The 22,347-nt window shown below is 37.6% G+C and overlaps 2 protein-coding genes across 2 annotated transcripts; one reads left to right on the top strand and one right to left on the bottom strand.

Annotated features, from left to right (window-relative positions):
- The first annotated feature begins 254 nt into the window (after positions 1–254).
- LOC144443338 (NADH-quinone oxidoreductase subunit B 2-like) lies at positions 255–8,824 on the top strand. The gene is made up of 6 exons (XM_078132794.1): positions 255–265; positions 1,713–1,851; positions 5,088–5,196; positions 5,653–5,879; positions 6,789–6,877; positions 7,738–8,824. Exons 2-6 carry the CDS (start codon positions 1,724–1,726, stop codon positions 7,833–7,835), a joined length of 651 nt encoding a protein of 216 aa, XP_077988920.1. The 5' UTR covers positions 255–265; positions 1,713–1,723; the 3' UTR covers positions 7,836–8,824.
- Positions 8,825–16,882: 8,058 nt separating this feature from the next.
- LOC144443395 (small ribosomal subunit protein uS19) lies at positions 16,883–21,425 on the bottom strand. The gene is made up of 4 exons (XM_078132859.1): positions 21,380–21,425; positions 20,140–20,228; positions 17,824–18,058; positions 16,883–17,060 (listed from the first exon to the last, which is right to left on the bottom strand). The coding sequence occupies exons 1-4, from the start codon at positions 21,380–21,382 to the stop codon at positions 16,947–16,949; spliced, it is 441 nt and encodes a 146-aa protein (XP_077988985.1). The 5' UTR covers positions 21,383–21,425; the 3' UTR covers positions 16,883–16,946.
- Between the last annotated feature and the right edge of the window lie 922 nt (positions 21,426–22,347).

The raw sequence follows: 22,347 nt of genomic DNA, 5'->3' as shown, positions 1-22,347 counted from the left end.
AACGGTGATACTACTACAAATATACCTGGGATGTGAATATCTAAGGTGACGGTAGAGTAATACTCGTGACACCTGACTTACACTTCCACAAATCATCGTTAAATTTAAACTTACAAGATGTAATACAACCTGGTCGTCCCCACGGCTTAACTATTCTTCTTTACTGCAGACATCTTCCTTCCCACAGTACAGTGGAACGAAGTCTCGTAATTCACGAGCTTTCTTGAAATCTCGTCACGTTACACAACCAAGATGGCGACGCTAGGTAAGCATTCATACGCGAGTATAGTAACACTGTAAATTTTATTTATGTCTTTCGTGTGCTACGGCCCGGTTTGCTACTCTTATCTGTGTGCATCCTACGATTCCATGTATATTATGAGTAGCTGTGAATGGGGATTGTACCCATCGCATCCAAGTAACTCGTCCTTCAAAGGTCGGCGACCGACGTGGAATGATGCGAAATATGGAATATTGATAACATTTACATGTACAGTAGTACTACTTAGTCTGAACTACGATCTGACAGTAATGGTTACACTGTGTAGAGCTCATTTTGATACTTTTCACATTAAGTGCGAAAGAGATGGAGCGACACCTGTATCCCTTAATATACCAAACTTGAAACAATCGTCAGAAACTGCTTTATTTGACAGTGTGGTCAGTACAAGTTCAAATAATACAAGTACAACTTGTTCAAGTCGTTGTAATACATTCTATTGGATGTTTAAGAGTTATATGTATGTACTTAATGTATGGAGCTAGTGACTTTCGTTGGCCTACATTTAAATTATGACCAGCAACTCTTGAGTCTTTAGATGCATAGTTTTTGTCAAAAATATTTTTTTATCTGCAAGGCAAATCTCTATAAAGACTACATTTTTCTGTATTTATTCTATAGACTATAGAATTGAATGTTATTTTTTACTTTAGCTAAGATTATAAATGAAAACAACTTGATAGCAAAATATTAACTTGACAAGGTATGACAAAAGAAATAACAGAATAAGATTCACCATTCCAACTTTAGACATACATAAACTACATGTAAAATAGCGAGGGATCGCCAAACAACTGTGTCATACACATTTTATGTTCCCTAAGTAAGAACAATTTAGATAGTTAAAAAACTGGCTTTCCACAGACCAGTCAATACAAATATTAACAACATCATCCAACCCCTACTGATACACAGACACACACACATTGTCCTTGGAACAAACAAGCTATTGAAAGTTATTGCATTACAGGCTCAGATTTTGACATATTCAAGTGTATTGTTTCAAAGTTACAAGTGATATGTGTGTACACATACAGTGCCTGCTTGTCGACAGGAATGTGGTGTTGTTGATTTGATTTTATTTGGCAAGAATATTCATGAAACCACAAAACAAAAACGGAAATAACACTACAGCTTTCACAAACAAACAAATACAGCATGTAATACCTTTGCCGAGGATAACACAAAACAGTTTTAACAACTTATTTACAGAAGGTTCGAATCTTCAACATACATATGTTTATATTTGTAATGAGTGGTCAGTGGGAAGCCTGTTTCTTATCTCTCTAAATTGTTCTTAGGGAACATACATTTTGTAAAATGTTCATGATATGCACAGTCATTGGGAAATCCCTTGGTGTTTACCTGTAATAATCAACAAACCCAGTCCAAACTAAAAATCATAAATGGGCATTGTTTTTCATATTTACAGCAGTTGCACGGATGGGAGCTAGACCTCTGTGGTTTGTATCCACTGGAAGGCATTTACCCTCTGTCACGCAGACTGCAAGATGTCTACATGAACAAGGGACCAGCAGTGAAAAACCTGTCCAAGCACAAACAACTACAAGGTATTGTAATGTGGCAGCTCATTTTGACATGTATAATATTCACTTTTCAAAATTATGGGAGTGTCTTGATTCTTTATTTGCAGTGCAACATTTAAGGCCAGGCAGTATTAATCTTTATACAGATATGGGTTTTGTGGACCCAGTTGTGTGGCAGAAGTTTAAATGCATTTGCAATCAATAATTTGGATATTTTTAGAGACAGTAAGGGACAATATACTGAAAATGAATTGTCGTTCATTGTAAATTTTGACATATGCTTCACACGCTGACTATCAGCTTACAGCTGTCCATAATCATATGAAGCAGATCACCAGCTTCACTATTTGTATGTCATTGATCAAATCCAAAGCTTCCTTACCAATATTACTGTAGATGTAATTTCTCCACAATCGCCAAATAGAATACTGTTTAAGATTTTAGGAGGAATTTCCTGGAGCTACTGTTGAATATTGTCGGCTTCCAACTGACCGTATTTGGGCAAAGTGTGCATTTATAAACATCATTTACAAAATTACTACCTGGTTATAGCTTGCAATTTCTCCACAATTACTACCTGGTTATAGCTTGCAATTTCTCCATTACAAAATTACTACCTGGTTATAGCTTGCAAATTCTCCACTACAAAATTACTACCTGGTTATAGCTTGCAATTTCTCCACTACAAAATTACTACCTGGTTATAGCTTGCGATTTCCCCATAGCAATACATAGAGACGGGATTATAGAAATTTTCATGTCAAGAAATGTACAAACAGAATAAAAGTTGTCTTTGCACCCTGGCCCGTGGTCCTACTTAATTTGAGATTCGTTGCTATAAAATCAAGAACGGATTGATTTAGGTGTGCTGTTGTGTGGTCAACTTCATTTCCATAATTAAAAAAAGTTTGTGTACAAATGTAGCACAATTGATGACATCATACACAACTCAAACAGAAAGTATTGATGGATTCATGTAAGTGAATCTGAGTCCAGTGATGACAATGACTGAATGATGTTGAACTATTATTGTGTATGTAACTATTATTGTGTATGTGTCAAATATTGTTGTTTCACATGTAACTGTTGATCACCTGTGTTCTTCCTAGAATATCACTTGTGAAATACAGGCTACCTCACTTTTGATAACATACATTGGTACAATAGAAGAAAGTTACATTGATAAACTGTTGCATTATATGATATCGTACTATATTCAATAATCTGATGTCATTGTCTAGCATGAGTATGTTTACGTCATCATTTCCATCCACAAGCAGGCCTTTTTAAGTATTAAAAGTAAGAGTTTGATGTAAACAAAACTGTTTGTTTTTGTAATCTATCAAAATAGGTCCATGTTGATATTGGTCAGTACTGTAATATATGGACCGCTACTTGTCCGTCAATATGATGACTCATCATCACTTTCTCCGTTAAAACAATGTAACGCTTGGTGTTCAGATATATGAGGCATATAATGCTGTTTTTGAAGAAGCTTGCCCAAGCTATAAAACAAACTATCAAGATCAGTGAGCTTGATCATAAGTTGAGATAGACACAAAAAGATAACTCACAAACATCAGTGTGTCAACTTGTGTCAACTCTTTATTTATTTAGTGATGTAAACAGTAACAGCATGCACACTACTACAATTATAATACTGTAGACATGAGATATAATTTTTTTATGTCCAAACAAAATCCATGGTCAGCAGCCAACTGAACTGTTTCTTTCATGCTGTTACTGTTTATATCATTAACTAAATAAAGAGTCCACACAGTGTAAGTGATGTTCATGTGGATCTTTTTTGTGTCTATCTCAATATGAAACCTTGTGATCAGGCTCATTGAACATGGGTCTTGTCAAGTCAGCAATGATGGAATTGTCAAGTTAGCGAACACAGGTTATGAAGCAATCTACATGTATAATGCAGAAAATGATAACCCTAACCTCTGGTCAAAAAAACAAGCCATTGGAGATTGTGCTGCCAGATTATTTGCATAAAACGTATATGATTAAATAAAGATGTAACTGTTGAGCATATTGTCAAGCACATGAAAGGTGAGGAATTTGTGAGACAATCATAAAATATGTAGAAATATTGAAATTACTGACCAATTGCATTGAGGAACAATTCTTGAAATACAAGAGGTCATCATCGTACATGTTGTCAGATATATATTGTCAATGAGTGTAACACTTGCACATAATGAGTGACATTACAATAGCCAATCACAATGAAAGGGAGTAGCAAACGTTGATTAGAATAGCAAATCAATGAAAGGGAGTAGCAAAAGTTGATTAGAATAGCAAATCACAATGACCCCTCACCTGTCGTAATCCTGAGAGGTTATGGCCCTCTAAGCAAATACTAAGTAAACAGTGCATGGAAAACGGCAACTGTTGTTGAAGTGATGATATTTTGGAGTAGTGAAAAGATGTCAGTTGTGATGAAAGAGATGAAAATTGTAGGAAGGTCAGTAATGCAATATGGCAAATATTGTATGTGTAAAAGTGAAATGAAGTCCATTTCGCTAATATTGTTTCTCATCTTATATTGAGTGACTCATTACTACTTTTGGTACCCATATTGACATACTAAGTTGAAATACCATTTCCAACATATTAGTGTTTATGATTACACTGTATTACTACAACAGTGTCTATTGTTAAAATGGGAGTTATGACATCATTAAGTAGTGTTGTGAAAGAAACTTCAACTTTGCCCATCATTTGACCAATGCATGGTATGAATGTATAGAATAAGAATTCAAATATCTTGCTGTATGTATATCAAGGACATGTCAGATTTCAAATTAGGACAGCTTTATGATTGAATGTGAGAATACAACAAAGTCTTGTATGAATAAATGTTGTGATCACAAAAGACCAACTGTCTGTAACCATCATTCAAACATTCAAAGTTTCATTTGAACCAGACTGTATCATGAAACTCAACTTTTTTTTGTCAAGTCTTGAGTCAAATAACACCTAGTGCCAATATGCCATGGTTGGACAGATTGTAGTATTTGTTTAGTTCCTGAAGGGGCAGCTTAGGACATACCAAATGTCTGTTTGTCTGTCTGTTATGTCTGTATCATCAATATCTCAAAAACTTCTGTCTAGTTCATAATGAAATTTGGTAAAGAGATTCTGTGAGACAATGCAGAATATTGATTAGGTTTTGGTAAGCATCCTATGTATGTTAATTATGTATTTGCATAATGTTGATAGTAAAATTAATTCCCATTTCATTACAGCATTGTACCATACAGACAGAGAAGTACTGCAGCTGCTCCTGTGAAGAAATCCAATGTAGGAGAGTTTGTAGTAGCCAGACTGGATGACTTGGCTAACTGGGCTAGACGTGTAAGTACATCATTTCAAATGTTATGCGTTCACATTAACAATATTCAGTATTCACCTCTATAGTGTAGCATGGACATATTTCTGAGTGCCAACCAATTCTGTTTAAGTTAAGATACAAATATTTGTTTCTTATTTTGTGGAAATAGAAATGACATGTCGTTGACTGCCTTCATTATACATATTTATTTATTTATTTATTTATTTATTTAAACTTTATTTAAAGAGGGTTAATAATCATACAGATAACCTGGTTAGCTAAAAGCTAGTCTTCCCCAGGGCCCTCTAAAGACAATAAAACAGGATAAGTTAAAACACACACAGAAATACTAATAAGACAAATACAATATACAATATGCAGGAATCAATAAAAGTCAATGTTTTGTATCTGACATGTATCTGATAAGTGGCACTAAGAGCCTCAGCTCTGTGTTGTAACCTCAATGTTGTTTCTTTCAGAGTTCCTTATGGCCAATGACCTTTGGCCTTGCTTGTTGTGCTGTAGAAATGATGCACTTTGCTGCACCACGTTATGACATGGATAGGTTTGGTATCGTCTTCCGTGCAAGTCCTCGTCAGTCAGATGTCATGATAGTTGCTGGTACATTAACAAACAAAATGGCACCAGCTTTGAGAAAAGTTTACGATCAAATGCCTGAACCAAGATGGGTTGTGTCTATGGGAAGGTAAGTTAAAGAGTAAATGGTGGGCCTGTTAGAGGTGCATACTCACTCAGACACTCACGGGCACATACACACAGAGGCACTCACAGGCGTATACACACAGAGGCACTCACGGGCACATACACACAGAGGCACTCACGGGCACATACACACAGAGGCACTCACGGGCACATACACACAGAGGCACTCACGGGCACATACACACAGAGGCACTCACGGGCACATACACACACAGGTACTCATGGGCACATACACACAGAGGCACTCACGAGCACATACACACAGAGGCACTCATGGGCACATACACACAGAGGCACTCACGGGCACATACACACAGAGGCACTCACGGGCACATACACACAGAGGCACTCACGGGCACATACACACAGAGGCACTCACTGGCACATACACACAGAGGCACTCACGGGCACATACACACAGAGGCAGACACTTAGACATGCACTTGCACATCCAGGTGCACACATGCACGCACACACACACGCACGCACGCACAAGTTGAGATACTCATAACAGTGTAGTGGATGGGGTGAGGTGTAAATACAGACAATGTAGTGGATGGGGTGAAAAGTAAATACAAACAAAGTCTTTCATCACAATTTTAATGATTTGTCCCAGATTCTGCTCATATTTAATATGTATCATGAAAACCAGGTGAAATGTTGCAACCCTATCAAAGTCTGCATGAACAGTACAAAGATACAACCCATAACTTGCACAAAGAGTGTTCACTTTTATCATGTATATTTTTACACATTCCATATTCTCGTAAAATCTTGTTTGTGTACCAACTTATGTTGGTAATGATAAAAATCAATCTTGGAGAAATTTGTCTCATTTTGCTGTGAGTGGCATTATATTGATGTCTGTCTGTCTGTCTGTCTTTATTTTCAGCTGTGCCAATGGTGGAGGCTATTATCATTATTCATATTCTGTTGTCAGAGGTTGTGACAGGGTTGTCCCTGTTGACATTTATGTACCAGGTGAGTCTGCTATGTCACATTGTCATTGGTTGTGACATGGTTGTTCCCATTGACATCTATATCCCAAGTGAGTGTACTGTCTCATGTTGTCACAGGTTGTTATGAGTTGTCACCATCGACAACTATGTCCCAGGTGAGCAAGATATGTCAACTTGTCAGGAATTGTGATAAGGTTGTCCCCATCAACATCTATGTCCCAGGTGTGTCTATGTCACATTGTCATGGGTTGTGACAGGGTTGTCCCCGTCTCTGTCTGTCCCAGGTGTGTCTACTATGTCACATTGTCATGGTTGTCATGGAAAGGGAGCAACCATAATGTACTATGGTGGTGGTGGGGTTTGTCAAAAGTATACAAAAGAAGTATCTGGAATGCAATGTACTCCTACTGAAAACAATTTCATTACCATAGCAACAATTCATGACCATATCAACAACAAAACATTATCAATTTTGTACCAAAACCTGTAGAGTTTAGAAGTTACCCCATTGCCACCAACAGTTTTAGCTCTACACTGTGTAGCAATCAATCATGTTAGCAGACACAAGATAAATATTCTACAAAACTGGAATACACCTTGTACCAATCAATAGGTACAGTGTTTAGATTACCATGTATAAAGCTATAGTGTATAGTTTTACAATTCATTGTTATGATGAGATGTGCAGGGGTCCAGAAATCAGCTACTAATGTGAGCTGTACATTGCCATGTCCAACACTGTCTGCATGTGGTAGGTAGTTGTTGGACCATGGTTAGTGTGACAATGCACGAACTGACCCAGAATTGTAAAACACAGGATATGGCAGTTATTGAGGTAATGAAATGTCCTCATTGTGTATTAACTATATTGATTTATTTCAGGTTGTCCACCAACTGCTGAAGCTTTACTGTATGGTCTTCTGCAACTACAGAAGAAGATAAAACGCAGTAAACAAATCACAATGTGGTATCGCCAATAGGAATTGAATGTATTATGTGCAAGGATGAATGGTAGTGGTGACCAAGATATGGACTATTTAGATAAGAAAGTGTTTTATTTGGACTGTGTTTTCATCATTTCATAGACGTTGGAACCAGCTAACTTGAGCTCCACTTTGACTTTAGTGTTGCTAACTAGAGCTCCTCATTGACTTTACGTTGTCTTTAGCATGGCTAACAGGTCACACAAGACACAACAAGATATGATTTGAACTACAGGATGTTGATGTGTAGTCTGACTCTCACTGGAATGAATAAATTTTTTATGTACAAATCACAATTAAATCTAGTCTTTCTTGTTATTGTTACATACTTCAAGTATAATTCATTTAAAAATCTGACCAAGATAGACCTACCCATGTATAAAAGGTGTATATGGAAGTGTTTCACAGAATGTGTATATCACACTGATTCAATCGTATTGTAGTATAATAAATTTAAAAGTCAAGCCTGTTGTCAGCATGCACTGTGGATGCAGTATTCATAGACAGAATCATAAAAATGACAATTTATATTTATTGTTTTCAAGAGACTAGATATGAGGACACAGTAAACACTAATAAACTCATGATATCTTACTAATATGAGACAAGCAGATAATTCAAAGACCTGTATTGGTAAGGATTTCTATGTAGTGGCCCAGCTGCTGCTGTAAGTGTAATCTAGGTACACTCATTCTCGCAAACCAGAGCTGTTATTTCCGCTAAACTTTTAAAGTAGGGACCTGCTGGTTAAGAACGGTACCATAAAACGGCCATGGTTTGCGACAATAAGGTACACTGTACACTGGGCATTAGATTTAGGAACATTTGCCTTACATAGTTTCTTGGTTGACGGATATAAAAAAGACAACCACTATATCTAGCCAAGCCAGTGGGACTTTGTTTCTAGAGTGCACCCCACCTTTACTTTATTAATTGTTGCTTTCTATGTGCCAGGTCAATGGGCCTTTTGATTTTGTTTTTAATAAAATGGATCTAGTATATTTTTTGTGAGTTTTTGTGTCTGACAAATTTGTGGCAATTGGATGAAAGCTTATTCTCAAGTTGTGTTTGTGTGTGTAAACCATGACAGACACATGCACGAAACAAACTTGTGTACTGGCCAGAAATATATCATATACTGTATACATGTAACTTGTGTTAAAACATTGAAGGGTAGTTGACTTGGTTTAGTCTAGGAGTGTATGGCTATGCCATTAGATTGGACATTACAGTGAGTTGACTTGATTTAGTCTAGGAGTGTATGGCTATGTCGTTAGATTGGACATTACAGTGAGTTGACTTGGTTTAGTCTAGGAGTGTACGGCTATGTCATTAGATTGGACATTACAGTGAGTTGACTTGGTTTAGTCTAGGAGTGTACGGCTATGTCGTTAGATTGGACATTACAGTGAGTTGACTTGGTTTAGTCTAGGAGTGTATGGCTATGTCGTTAGATTGGACATTACAGTGAGTTGACTTGGTTTAGTCTAGGAGTGTACGGCTATGTCGTTAGATTGGACATTACAGTGAGTTGACTTGGTTTAGTCTAGAAGTGTACGGCTATGTCGTTAGATTGGACATTACAGTGAGTTGACTTGGTTTAGTCTAGGAGTGTACGGCTATGTCATTAGATTGGACGTTACAGTGAGTTGACTTGGCTTAGTCTAGGAGTGTATGGCTTTGTCGTTAGATTGGACATTACAGTGAGTTGACTTGGTTTAGTCTAGGAGTGTACGGCTATGTCATTAGATTGGACGTTACAGTGAGTTGACTTGGTTTAGTCTAGGAGTGTACGGCTATGCCATTAGATTGGACATTACAGTGAGTTGACTTGGTTTAGTCTAGGAGTGTACGGCTATGCCATTAGATAGGATATTACAGTGAGTTGACTTGGCTTAGTCTAGGAGTGTACAGCTTTGTCGTTAGATTGGACATTACAGTGAGTTGACTTGGTTTAGTCTAGGAGTGTACGGCTATGCCATTAGATTGGACATTACAGTGAGTTGACTTGGTTTAGTCTAGGAGTGTACGGCTATACCATTAGATTGGACGTTACAGTGAGTTGACTTGGCTTAGTCTAGGAGTGTACGGCTATGTCATTAGATTGGACATTACAGTGAGTTGACTGGGTTGAGTGTAGGAGTGTACGGCTATGCCATTAGATTGGACATTACAGTGAGTTGACTGGGTTGAGTGTAGGAGTGTACGGCTATGCCATTAGATTGGACATTACAGTGAGTTGACTGGGTTTAGTCTAGGAGTGTACGGCTATGCCGTTAGATTGGACATTACAGTGAGTTGACTTGGTTTAGTCTAGGAGTGTACGGCTATGTCGTTAGATTGGACATTACAGTGAGTTGACTTGGTTTAGTCTAGGAGTGTACGGCTATGTCATTAGATTGGACATTACAGTGAGTTGACTTGGTTTAGTCTAGGAGTGTACGGCTATGCCATTAGATTGGACATTACAGTGAGTTGACTTGGTTTAGTCTAGGAGTGTACGGCTATGCCATTAGATTGGACATTACAGTGAGTTGACTTGGTTTAGTCTAGGAGTGTACGGCTATGCCATTAGATTGGACATTACAGTGAGTTGACTTGGTTTAGTCTAGGAGTGTACGGCTATGCCATTAGATTGGACGTTACAGTGAGTTCACTTGGTTTAGTCTAGGAGTGTACGGCTATGCCATTAGATTGGACGTTACAGTGAGTTGACTTGGTTTAGTCTAGGAGTGTACGGCTATGCCATTAGATTGGACGTTACAGTGAGTTGACTTGGTTTAGTCTAGGAGTGTACGGCTATGTCATTAGATTGGACATTACAGTAAGTTGACTTGGTTTAGTCTAGGAGTGTACGGCTTTGTCGTTAGATTGGACATTACAGTGAGTTGACTTGGTTTAGTCTAGGAGTGTATGGCTATGCCATCAGATTGGACATTACAGTGAGTTGACTTGGTTTAGTCTAGGAGTGTACGGCTATGTCATCAGATTGGACATTACAGTGAGTTGACTTGGTTTAGTCTAGGAGTGTACGGCTATGCCATTAGATTGGACATTACAGTGAGTTGACTTGGTTTAGTCTAGGAGTGTACGACTATGCCATTAGATTGGACATTACAGTGAGTTGACTTGGTTTAGTCTAGGAGTGTATGGCTATGTCATTAGATTGGACATTACAGTGAGTTGACTTGGTTTAGTCTAGGAGTGTACGACTATGCCATTAGATTGGACATTGCAGTGAGTTGACTTGGTTTAGTCTAGGAGTGTATGGCTATGCCATTAGATTGGACATTACAGTGAGTTGACTTGGTTTAGTCTAGGAGTGTACGGCTATGCCATTAGATTGGACATTACAGTGAGTTGACTTGGTTTAGTCTAGGAGTGTACGGCTATGCCATTAGATTGGACGTTACAGTGAGTTGACTGGGTTGAGTGTAGGAGTTATATGTATGTATACAAGTTTAGGTGACAGTTATACGTACATATACAAGTTTAGGTGACAGTTATAAGTAAGTATGCAAGTTTAGGTGACAGTTATACTTATGTATACAAGGTTAGGTGACAGTTATATGTATGTATACAAGGTTAGGTGACAGTTATATGTATGTATACAAGGTTAGGTGACAGTTATATGTATGTATACAAGGTTAGGTGACAGTTATACGTATGTATACAAGGTTAGGTGACAGCTATACATATGTATACAAGGTTAGGTGACAGCCAATGTATTCAATAGGGTTGTCACAACTGTTGTATCAAACATGCACCATTTGAAGTCTCTAACTGTGATTGTGAGAGCAATACACAGTGGTTTACAGAGGACATCAAACATAAAAAAAAAACGAAAAGGGCAAGCAGACAGAAGATGGAGAAAGACATGTCTCAGTGCACAGAGATATTTAGAAGACTCACTGTAATAAAGTTAACCTGCTAAATGAATCCAGTAAAACTGACTACTATACTAATATTCATTAATTAAAGAGAAGGAATCTGACCAAAAAGCCCTATTTGCAGTAATAAGCACCCCAAGTCAAAGGAAATGCCATTACCTACTACAGGGCTCGAAATTAGCGGTAGTCTCGCGTCAATTGACTACCAGTTTTTCCAAAATGACTACCAAGTTCGAAAACTGGTAGTCATCCTTGACTACCACGAAAATCATGGACGCCAACCTGCTGACAAGTTGGCGATGTAGCGTGAGCGCTGGACTCTAAAGCTACGTGTGATTAGATATGGCTGGCATGTTTGATATCGCTTACTTTGTAGTCAATAACAGTGGCTTGGTAAAATAAACAAAATACATGTAGCTTATATGTGATGTTACAAACGCCGTAACATCTACTCAAACGCAACACTCTATTGATTTTATCACTGTTTCATTGTCTTTTCCACGTCACACAGTTGCGATCAAAATGATACAAAACTTAGGAAAATATACGGAATAAAATCATTCTCCCACCACTAATCGCGAATGTAATAATATTTTACAACTAGTCATTCAATACTATGATACCTCAATTTAGTGGAAGGATGAAAATTTACGTCGTTTATCGAAGCCCTTAGCGGAGGAGACAAATCCTAGACATAATCAGAATGACTTCCTGTGTTTATAGATAGTAACAGATAAGATTGAGGGACGTGCCTTGGCACATACCATTTCTCTCTTGGGTTGGGTCATAGCATGTTATTTTTTAATTTAAGGGAAACTGAAATGGATGGTGACCATGTGTATTTTTTATCGTATGACGTTTTACCTTTTACAAAGCAAATAATAATAAATAGCATAAATGCTCAGATTTGAGAGCATTTGTGTTCTAAGTTTGACAAACAACCCACACACCCGAAATGGAATGAGCCACTAATCATTACGTGTAACTCTACACTTCACACCAGTTATTGATTCAGTGAAATAAACTACAACATGGAAAGTACGTAATTTTGCTGTGTGACTAGCGATTTAGTTAGTGTTTTGAAGTTTATTTCTGTCAATCTCTCAGTCACGTCCTGTATATATGTTTGAAGCCAGTAACTGTTTGGTGTGTTTGTGGGGGGTGGGGGTGGGGGTGGGGGTGGGGTGGTTTGTACATGTGTGTGTAAAATGAATGTAAAATATGTGTATAATTATGTACATGTTATGCCAAAATTTGTGTTAGTTTGAGGTTTCCAAGTGGATATTGCAAAATAAGAGCTTGGTACACACAATAATCATTTATATGATATTTACTTACTATGATACTAGTATGATATTACATGTAGTATTTTAGGACAGGTCAAATGTTTGCCTAATATGAATGTCACTAATTTCATGAAAAAAATTACTTAATGTTTTGTTTATGCATAAATTATTAAATGCTGAAAAAAAGAATGACTACCAAATCTTCCCTGTTGACTACCAGTTTTAAAAAGTGGTAGTCAAAGTGACTACCAACTAAAAAAGTTAATTTCGAGCCCTGGCCTACTCACCCTAGTTCCCCCAAATCACTTGCCAACAAATTTGAAAAAATCTGGCGACTCAGATCAGAATTTCAATTTCAAGTCAACTCAGACAAAACAGAAGTCATTTTCTTTGGATCACCCAAGACTCTATCAAAGATCAACTTTCCAAATACCAATATCATCGATAGTGAAATCACTCCTGTTGTGAAAGTACAAGACCTTGGAACTACCTTGGACAGATATTGAGCATGGAAGATCACGTGAATCAAGTATGTAAATCTGCATACTATCACATCAGAAATATTGGAATAATCAGGAAGTACTTGACACAGGAAGTGACTGTACATCTTGTCCATGCCTTTGTAATGTCAAAGCTGGACTTAGGAAATGGTCTCCTATTTGGCATATCCCAAGCTTTAAAGAAACTTCAACTAGTTCAGAACACTGCTACACGTCTCGTCACAAAGACCAGGAAGTACGACAGAATCACAGAAACACTATGTACACTTCACTGGTTACCAATACAACACAGGATTGAATTTAAGATTCTTTTCCTGACCTTCCGAGCTGTTCATAGTATCGCCCCTGACTACATCTGCAACCTCATCTCTCTACATCAGCCAACTCGTAATCTACGTTCTGGTGGAAAGTACCTCCTTACAGAAATGTCAACCCGACTGGTCATTTGGAGATCATGCTTTTTCTCTCATCGCCCCAAAATTGTGGAATGTCTTGCCTCTAGATACACGGAAATGTAAAACAGTGACTTCTTTTAAGACCAATCTTAAAACTCACCTTTTTAAACAGGCATATGGCCTATAAATACGGTGGTATTGACTTGTTCACTATTTATTGGACCTTATTTTGTTTTTAATATGCATCTCTTGCCATTTTAACTTGCGTACAATTGCTTTTTTTTTTCCTAGATTATTCATGTTTTTTCTTGATTTGCCTCATTTTAACATTTCCCATTAAATGCCTGTGGACATTCTGCATACATGGCACTTTTTATCTATAAGTGCTTAATTATTATTATTGTTATTATCATTAAATTTTTGTTCCAAACACAAATTTGAAAATTGTTAATTTTTTACTGTACCGTTAATTGAATTTGTAGGTTGCTGTCTCATTAGTATTGTGACTAGTGTAGCCAAATCTATGTCAATGCATTAGAACAAGTTAAGTACCACGGTAATGTACATGTAACAAATCTATGTCACAGTACTTTATCATTCAAAGTTGTCACTTTCACAAGTCTTCTGAACTCCCTTTGTAAGCCTGGCTCGCAAAACGATATATGGTCATTAGTGAGATATTTTAAAAGAGGTAGTCGGCGTAGTGCCGTAATATCCTCAGATGAATGGATTAACCCACTTTCAAGCTCTCCATAATCCTGTTTTACACAAAACCAGGTTTGAAATTACTGTGGAAGACATTTTGAATAATTTTGATTCAACAGCTGTACCTGAGGATAGAGATGTCGATGAAATTTTGAATGGCCCAATCACAGATGTAGAAATAATGTCGACACTTAGTAAACTTAAACCTGGTAAATCCCCAGGACCAGATGGTATTTGCAATGAGTTTTACATGTCCTCCAAAGCCAGTGTTATTCATCTTCTAAACTTTGTTTTTAATGCTATTTTTGATATTGGGGAGTTCCCAAAGGAATGGAGTAAGGGCATAATTGTCCCTCTACATAAGAAGGGAAATATTCAAGACACAAATAATTACAGAGGTATTACTCTCCTTAGTTCACTTGGGAAAATCTTTACTTCTATCCTTAATCAAAGATTAGTAAATTGGGCAGATGCCGTTGCTTGTATTACTGATCGTCAAGCCAGGTTTAGAAGTGGCTTTAGTACAGTAGACAATATTTTTGCGTTACACATCATAATTCAAAAATACCTGTGTAAATATAAAGGTCGCTTTTATTGTGTTTTTGTCGACTTTAGTAAAGCTTTTGACTCTGTAAATCACAACATGTTATTGTACAGGTTATGTATGGAAGGCATTACTGGTAAAATGTTCAGAATTTTGAAAGCCATGTATAGTGAAGTTAAATCTTGCGTGAGAGATAAACAGGGACTGACAGATTATTTTCATTGTTCTGTTGGAGTGTGGCAAGGATGTATGCTGAGCCCGTTTCTGTTTACCCTACTTATAATTGAACTCAACACTATGCTAGCAAACTCAGGTAACCGAGGAATCCAGATTACGCAAGAGCTTTATGATTTGTCTTCACTCCTTTAAGCAGATGACGTAACCATCTTTGGCGACACTCCCATTGGATTGCAAAGATTACTTTCTGTTCTGGACTTTTTCTGTCAGAAATGGAACTTAACATATGAGCAAATCTCAATTATTGTATTTCGTAGAGGGGTATTCTGAAAAAATCTGAAAAGTGGTTCTTCAGAGGTGAAAAAATGAAAACTGTCAATTATTACAAATATTTAGGTTTAATGCTATAAAGCGAAACCAGTTGAGCAAAGCAGTAGAAACTGTAGAAACTCTAGCGGATCAAGCCAGAAAGGCCATGGGAATAATTTGTCGCATTGTCAAAAATACAGGTAGTTTACCTGTCTTGCCAGTTTTGACATACGGGGCAGACATTTGGGGTTATTCCAAGTTCCAGGTTGCAGAAAGAGTACAGCTAAAGTATTGTAAAATATTTCTAGGTGTAAAGTCGTCAACACCTGACATCTGTGTACTAGGGGACTGTGGCATATTTCCAATTGTTATTCATACAATCAAAAAAGTTTTGTCATATTGGTATAAACTCTTACAAATGCCACCAAATAGAGTAGCAAAGCATTGTTATAATCTTGCTATTGAACTCGATAGAAATAACAAGGTATCGTGGGCAACACAGGTCAGATGTCTTTTATTTGAATATGGTTTTGGAGAGGTTTGGTATTGGCATTGGCTTGCCTTAGAAGTTCTGGTCTTGAACTGGCTGTGGAAAAGGGCTGTGCTTTGGGTATTGATCTCGAAGATCGCACTTGTAAAATATGTATGTCAACAAATATTGAAGATGAATACCATTTTACTCTAGTTTGTCCCCTGTACCAAAATCTCAGACAAAAGTACTTACCAGAATGGTCACATGTAAATCCTACTATTGAAGTTTCATTCACTTATGTCGTCAAACAAGGGTCCAGTAATTCTAAACCTAGCTGCATATGCACACAGAGCAGGTGTTTTAAGAAAGGAATTCTGCTAATTTGTTTTCTGTCCACTTCCGTGAGATTATGTAAACTAGTACTGTAAATTTTTTGCGATATGGGCCGTAGGCCTTAAGAAGCAATAAACCATTATTATTATCATTCAAAGTTGAAGTGAAAGCGTTGTTAACACAAACTGAGAACCCCCACGGGTTTACTTTTCACTTTCACTACTGTACATGTACGATACAATTCCACATAATCGTGTAATCCGTAAATAGATCGCAGTCAATAACAGTTCCCTTTCATGACTGCCAAGTCCAACAGCAGTGTTATCAGTAATACATTACCAATGGCATGTTGCTTGACTGGACTGACTCCCCCTCTTTCATACAACACACACACACACACTTCACTTTATGAAAAACTTCCAGACTTGGCAAGTTAAGTTGTTCTTTTTTTTTTAATTCTGATAAAGCTGTTATCAGTATATTACAACAAAGAGCATCTATTTCAATGGAATGAATCTGGATGAATGTGTGGCACCAATACCAGGTCTGCCGTGTTTGACTGGTTTGTATGTGATACTAAACTCACCAAGGTAGTGACCAATCATTTCAGGCTGCAACAAAAAAAAGACAAAACGGTCACAAGGAATAACATTGAAAAAGATTCAGTAACTTTGTACCACACTACAACAGATGCTCTGTACAGCACTGAAACAGATGCAGTTACTCTGTACAAGACTACAACAGATGCAGTCACTCTGTACAGCACTACAACAGATGCAGTCACTCTGTACAGCACTGAAACAGATGCAGTCACTCTGTACAACACTACAACAGATGCAGTCACTCTGTACAGCACTGAAACAGATGCAGTCACTCTGTACAAGACTACAACAGATGCAGTCACTCTGTACAGCACTGAAACAGATGCAGTCACTCTGTACAACACTACAACAGATGCAGTCACTCTGTACAGCACTGAAACAGATGCAGTCACTCTGTACAACACTACAACAGATGCTCTGTACAGCACTGAAACAGATGCAGTCACTCTGTACAACACTACAACAGATGCAGTCACTGTACAACACAACAGATGCAGTCACTCTGTACAGCACTGAATTATATGCAGTCACGCTGTACATCACTACAACAGATGCAGTCACTCTGTACACACTGAAACATATGCAGTCTGTACTACAAAAGCAAAGAAATAGATGAATTCCTGTTTCTCCCAATTTGTATTTTGTTGTGTGCGTGTACAAATAAATAACCCCCCCCCTGAAATCTACAGTATTGAACAATAATAGTTTTAGTGTGTGTCTAACTTAGTTATCTGAAAGCTGACTTTCCACAGTAATAACAGAAGTGGCCTACCTTAATTTCAACCTGGTTAAATGTCTTTCCATTGTAAACGCCTACCATGCTTCCAACCATTTCTGGCATGATCAACATGTTCCTCAAATGAGTTTTTACAACTTCTGGTTTCTCAAGTGGTGGTGCTTCTTTCTTGGCTTTTCTCAACTTCTTAATTAGAGCAAGTGGTTTACGTTTTAACCCTCTTGTTAGTTTTCTCCTGGCACGGCAAGTAAAAAGCTCCATCAGTTGTTCACTGAAACATACAATGTTGAAAACACAACTACTTTAAGAAAACTGTTATTAAAGGACAGACAACATTACAACAACAAGTTACACACAATAGAATTTCAAATAAAGTTTCCATCCTCCAAGAGTTGAAACCAGAGCAATGACTGTATTTCAATCAAGAAGTAGTGAGGACCTTGTACCAGGTTAGGGTCCAGCTTATGGTTGTCGGCAGCTGTTGGGCCCAACCGCCACTCACAATTGCCAACCTTGACTCAAGAGGTTGCCAACCATAACTACTTGAAATGTATTTTTGTCCCTCTCATTGTGTTGATCCATCATTGTCACCTAAGTTTTCTGACTACAGTGACACATGCATATTGATTGCTTTAAAAGACAATGAACTATAAAAATGTCTTTGAGAATAGAACAATGGAGACAACCATTAATTACAATAATGACAAATACTCGACTATTTATGTGTGAATTACACGGCAAACATGATGCTGTAGACTTTCGACAAACATTCTTCAACATCCTCGATAAAGTATACCAACCTCATATAGATTTTGATCAAGTGGTGAGGTTGTGTCTGGTCATTAGTTTTCTGTTCAATTTTACTCTGAAAACACTTTCAGTTAGTACATCAGTGAAAGCGTGTATTTTTTCAACATAGTGGGTAATGACGTCACAAACTATCACAAGATTTCTAAGTCCTCAACAGTAAAGTATGGCAAGTCTTGCATATCACGATATTTTGATTGTTTTGAAAGCAGGATGACTCATTTGCATAATTTTTCATGTAATTTGCACAACATTAACGATTAGCTTTGTCAGGAAATCTACAATTATTTCAAACTAAATGTCCAGAGACAAGTAGACTTAAAAATAATCAAAACATTTGTGTACACCTGTATATGGTGTCGTATCTAGCCGAAATCTTGTGATTCATGAGACTTACTATACTTTACTTCAAAAATGTGCAAGAGTTTGTGATGTCATTAACCTCCATGTTGGCCATGATGTCATTAACCGCCATGTTGGCCGTGGTGTCATTAACTGCCATGTTGGCCGTGATGTCATTAACCACCATGTTGGAATTTTGTATAGTCACCCTGGTTGAAATTTGCAATATATATGATGCCCAGCTAAAGTGTTTTCAGAGTAAATTTGAAAATAAAACTAAAAATTGGACACAACATCACCACTTTATCAAAAGGTATAAGAATCTGTTATACTTTTTTGACAATGTTGAAGAATACAAGTCAGAAGTCTACAACATCACGTTTACCATGTAATCATTGACAGAACACATTACCACACGGTACAACAAAGTCATTTTACTTCAGAAATGGTGTGAATGATCGTTTGTTTGAGGGCATTTGTTTTCCCAGAGGGTTTAACGTGTGATAACAGATAATGATGGCAATGACAGGTTCAAAGAATGCAAACGTTCATAGGAACAATACGGGAGGTGGGAGACTATGAGAGGGGCACATGACTAACATACCAAAACAAAACATTTAAAGCAGGATGCAAAACATTTAAAACAGGGTGCTGGCTGTTGATACCAGGGTGCCACACCCTGCTAAAACCCCTTGTGTGGAGTCATGATGGGTGAATGGTTAGCGTGACTGGCTTGGAATCTACAGGTTGGAGGTTCGAGCCCCGTTCTGCCTGCTGTTTGTTTCTGAGTGGCTAAAGTCCTTGGGCAAGATTTGAACCACGACTGTGCCTCCGTCAACCCAGCTGTATAACTGGAGACCTGGTAGGATGTAGGTTGCAATGTGAAGGCTTTAATCCTATGCGCTTAAATGGCTGCAATGGATTGTATGCTCCCCGGGGAGTTGAGGAAGACTAAAGGGCTGTTGTGCCTTTCTGATCCGAGTCAGGGGTAATAATTGTAAAGCGCTTTGAGCATGGAGTGGGAAAGCGCTATATAAGAACCCAACATTATTATTATTATTATGGAGAACACTGTTTAGTTTGAAATAATTTTAGCTTTCCTGAGAAAACTAAAAACCAGGACTGAAAAAAATTGATGTGCACAGATTGAGTTCAGAAATGGGCATTAATACTTCTACCCTGAAATAAACAGTACAAACTTACTTGGACATATCAAGGAGCTGATCTAAATCAACACCCCGAAACAAAAACTTCCTAAAAGTACGCCTCTTCTTGGGCTGTTCCTGTTCTGCCTGTAATGACAACAATATTTACATCAGTTACTTTAATCAGTAACATCGTGACATGGAAAATATTTATTTGTACCTATTACTTCAATGGGTTTTTAAAAGTCTAATGTAAGAATTACAGTCTACTGTTCAAGTAGTTTCAGCTCTAATACTGTAGATTAGTAGCCAGTCAATATGTACTAGCCAAGATATGATGTTGGCCATAATGTACTATATACAACGACGTTAATTCAAAGTTGGTGCCTGTAGACAGCTATTAAGTATTACAGAAGGTTAAACACACCTTACTCTCAACAGTGTACCCTCTAAAATGGTAAAGGAAAGCAATTTTCTTGCAACTGGCAACATTGTTGGGTACATGGGAACATTAAATTTTAGTGTCTCACAGTAAGTTGCTGTGTACTGGTGAGTGCGAATATGTGACTGGCGTGTGATCAGTTCCAGAAAAGTACACCACAATATTATACTGAAATGCACATATACGTACACCATGCACAGTACATGTATAGTAACCACATTGCAGCATGTTGTGAAATCAACGCAATAGTTGTGCATAAGGAAAGGTATCAATATTACATTTGTATCATAGTTATGATCACTGGGCCTAGACTTTTAGTTTTATAAGTGTAATAGATTATTGTAATTAACAATAACATGTTTCTTAATCTTTTCCATACCAGATAAATGTTAGGCATACTACTATACTATTACTAGCTTCAATGTCTACTAATCATACTATTTAGTATTTTGCTGTATACATTTTGAACACACTGCCAGACATGCACTGTCAAACTACGTACATGACCACGGGCACTCGAATCGATCTGTACGATTTTCTAAAAAAAATGTATAGTAACTTTTCTATACATTAAAAAAACATACATATTGATTCGAGTGCCTGTGTAGATACATGACAGTCGATTTCCTACATACAACGGCCATTTTGTGGATAACTTGCATTATACGCAGCGCCGTACAGGGTCAAAACAAAGTCATTTTCTTTACATTTTATGAACAGCATCCAGAATATATTATGGTAGAAAAAACATATAACATATAGAGATGACAGTGTAACGCTGTATAACACAAGATGGTCTAACGCTCGACAGATTTTAGTAGATAGTTGAGAGTTGCCATAACATGAGATGTCCTACCATGTTTATGCCGGAGCGAAAGAGAGAGAGACATGACCCGGATGTTAACAATTGAACTGGCGACCGCCCTCATTACAAACATCAAATTTACTGTTGTTTTTATGGACATGGCGCGTTCCGACCAAGGGCATGAGGCAAAAATTCTGGTGTCTATCAACAATTGAATAACATGAATAAAGACAATATCAAAAAGTTCCGTCAAGTTTATAATTACTTCATTATCTTGAATCAATAATTAATATCATAACTAGGCAAAGTCCATAAGCTCGCGCAGGGTAGATTCATTTGTGACCGGCTGCCTGGGCCAGGGTTCGTACACTTGATTTGGGTCATTTTCCAGGGGTGTTGACAATAAAAAATTATTTTATTGAATGACATCTAATTCTCTGACATAGACGAGAAGTAAAGAAAGTCAACACTCTATGCAGTTGTTGGTTTCAAAAACCATCATATCCATTAGATTAATATCGTTCATTTCGTTCAATCAGCCAACTTATCATAGACCCTCTATAGCTATAAACAACGTACGTTGGTCTTAATTTGGACAAATGTTTTGTTGACGTGTTGCCGGACATCACGATTTCTGAATTCAACTCGATGATTTAGGAATGTTACTGTACCAACAAACATAGGGAAGCAGTTATTCTTTTTAGAACATGTACAAAAATCAATTATCGACAATATAAATGTCAAAACCGCACTTCCACAACCCGGAAATTCAACTGGGCTATGCCATCAGTGGTCCGTATCACATACTGCCGTGCGTCAAACTTCCAAATGTGTGTCAGGTATCCTGTACAATAGTTTGGGTTACAGTAGGCCAAATAATTCCACTGATGACCTTGCGATCGAAAGCAACGATCGATCAGTGGCTTCAACATCACTGATAAGGTACAAGTTCTCCCCATGCAACGAGCCGTCTCAGCGTCCTACTCTCGTTACGCGTTGAATCAAGCAACACCGATTTA

The sequence above is a fragment of the Glandiceps talaboti genome, chromosome 12 (assembly GCF_964340395.1).
Source record: "Glandiceps talaboti chromosome 12, keGlaTala1.1, whole genome shotgun sequence".
NCBI lineage: Eukaryota > Metazoa > Hemichordata > Enteropneusta > Spengelidae > Glandiceps > Glandiceps talaboti.
The sequence above is the reverse complement of the archived record's forward strand: the minus strand, read 5'-3'. Positions and strand labels throughout refer to the sequence as shown.